A 2,505-nucleotide genomic window follows, 5' to 3' on the forward strand; every position below is an offset into this window, starting at 1 on the left:
CAGTGTTTTGAAACTTTTCAGACTTGATGGGCAAAAAACACAGCATCACTGGATTGTTACAGCAAACTACTTTTCTACAACAGAATACAGTAATGGAGATTACATTGGGAGGAATATGTATATTAGAGTCTGAAATGTTTTTTAGTATATTTGCTAATATGCAATATGTTTTTTGCCTTTTTTTTTTTTTAGTCGTGTTTACAAAGAGAGATTAGGCGTTCCTCCGAAAGTGATCATCGGGTACCAGTCACATGCAGATACCGCGACAAAGAGCGGCTCTTCAACCAAGAACAAGTTTGTTGCCTAAGGACTGTTAACCAGTATCATCAACCATGCCTTTTTCTGTTGCCAGCATAGATTTTCTGTAATCTTTCTTACATTTTTATCCACTAACGACAAACATTTGAAGTGGAGATCAAATTTCTTTCTGTTTGCCTGTTTGTTGCTACTTAACCAAAGCTTTTGTTTATGGTAAGGGTATGTGCAGTTTAAATGTAGCACTATCATCCGAGAACCTGAATATTTTTGTGGTGGTGGGCTTAAGATGGGTAAAAGATGTTGTGATACCCACATTTCATTTTCAAATGCAGCTGCATATATGTGGAGATTTTGATTTATCACCCGCTTAGTGTATGTCAGTTATTTTTCTTAAAGTACTCAACATTAAAGGCAAAAAGAACAAAGTAAAACACGTTCTACTTTTGGTATAAACTAGCTCTTTATTACTCTAGTGCCACACAGTCAAATTACAATATACTGTACGTGTATGGCTTTATTGCACATATAGTTAGAATTTTAAACCATACATTGTGATAAAACCCACATCTTAAAGTTTACACATTTATAGAATTTTTTTTTTTTTTTTTTTTTTAATTCCGCAGTTTTGACGTCTTTGTGGAGTTGTTTTCAGGTTGATAATTATTTCAAAGTTGCTTTAATGCTGAAGTTGCAAATAGGATGTTCTTTATGTTTAGTTTCTTGTGCAATATGCGACGTGTTGATGTACTCCTGGTGCTTCATAATGAGTTAGTGGTATATTTTGAAGTTTACTTATTTGCCACTTGAGTAAAATATAAAATTTTTCACCAAAATGGACTGTGAAGCATACTGTGTGCCTCAGATTTATCACTGGAGGAAATGCAAGCTGTTCAGGCCTGAGCTATTGATATACTTTTTTTCTCTTGTACACAAATCTCTAGAATTTTGAGTTTCAGAGCACAAAGATGTCAATGATGAAAACCGCATTTTGTATCGCCGTATGATATTTTCCAAATGTACATATTGTTTGATATGTACAATGTTTAGTTAAAAAGTCAACTTGTTTGGTCAGTTTCATTGATCTACTGCTTTTGATGAAGTTTACAAAGTAGAAATATTTCCACTCCAGATTTTGTTTTAATTGTGGCATAAGAAAAGAAAATGTTTGGAGAGATTGAACTGTGCCTTTACTGTAACAAATTGCCTGATCTTTCTCCGTAGTAAATGTGTAAAGGAGTGATGTAAATAAAACATGTACAGTTCAAAGGTGTTTCATTAATGAACGGATTATTTTGATAAATCACAATTGCATGCCATATATTCAAATATTTTAGTGGTAGTTTAGCGGCAGGGAACCTAATAAAAAAAAAAATATCTTAAGATATATATATACACACACACTTTTAGAGAAAAATGCTTCAGGATATTTTGATTGTTGGCATTGCATTTATTAAAGGAAAATAATTACTTTAAAGACTGAATGAAAGACATCTGTAAGTAAACGGCCTTATAACCTTCCATTGCATCATTATGAAAGCTCTATATGTATGCTAATAATGGGCTGCTTGGCAATTTATTACAGAATCTGTAAGTAGCTCTCATCACTCGTTTAACAATCTTAACTCATGTTGAGTAATGCAAGGTGTGTTTTCTTGAGGCTGAAAATGATTGTAATGTCACCCCAGCACTATTTACTCTTCTCCCCTGTTACACTGTGTGTTAGGTTTGTAATCAGATTTTTTTGTTTGCTCCCTAACAATTTAAAATGGAGGGATTTCTGTAGGCCTAGTAGCTACAGTAAATTATGTCTCAGTTGGTCTTAACCTTTATTAGGCTATACAAATTGTAGTTGGACTTAAATGGGTTTAAAGCAATCTATGACATCCATTGCCTGCTTACTTGAGAGCAACACAGCCCCTACTGCTCGTTTGAAATAAGCCTCCCTGTAATTGACACAATTAATCAATGCACACTTTCACACTGAAGTCAACTAAGAGGAAATTAGAAGAGAGACACAAATATGTGTCTCAGGAGATTGTAAGGTTGAGGGTTTTGTTGAAAGCCTTTTTAATGTTGGTAATGTGCCACTGTTGAACATTTAGTCTGCGTCTTAACACTGCAGACCTTAAGAAAGAATTTATTGTAGACGGAAGCATAACACATAATCAAATTGTAGCTGGTAATTTGCAGATATTTAAATAAAGACTAAGCCCAGATGCTTGGTTTCCCTCAACTTCTTCCATTGCT

At 34.1% G+C, this 2,505-nt stretch overlaps 1 protein-coding gene across 1 annotated transcript in view; it reads left to right on the plus strand.

Annotated features, from left to right (window-relative positions):
- The window catches only part of eif4ea (eukaryotic translation initiation factor 4ea), a gene marked incomplete at its 5' end in the record, with an annotated part of 6,542 nt that extends 5,022 nt beyond the window's left edge, over positions 1-1,520 (plus strand). Inside the window, 1 exon segment of the mRNA XM_032527589.1 lies at positions 193-1,520. Within this exon segment, the coding sequence (XP_032383480.1) occupies positions 193-307 (115 nt within the window). The 3' untranslated portion in view covers positions 308-1,520.
- Between the last annotated feature and the right edge of the window lie 985 nt (positions 1,521-2,505).

The sequence above is a fragment of the Etheostoma spectabile genome, chromosome 10 (genome assembly GCF_008692095.1).
Source record: "Etheostoma spectabile isolate EspeVRDwgs_2016 chromosome 10, UIUC_Espe_1.0, whole genome shotgun sequence".
Taxonomy (NCBI): domain Eukaryota; kingdom Metazoa; phylum Chordata; class Actinopteri; order Perciformes; family Percidae; genus Etheostoma; species Etheostoma spectabile.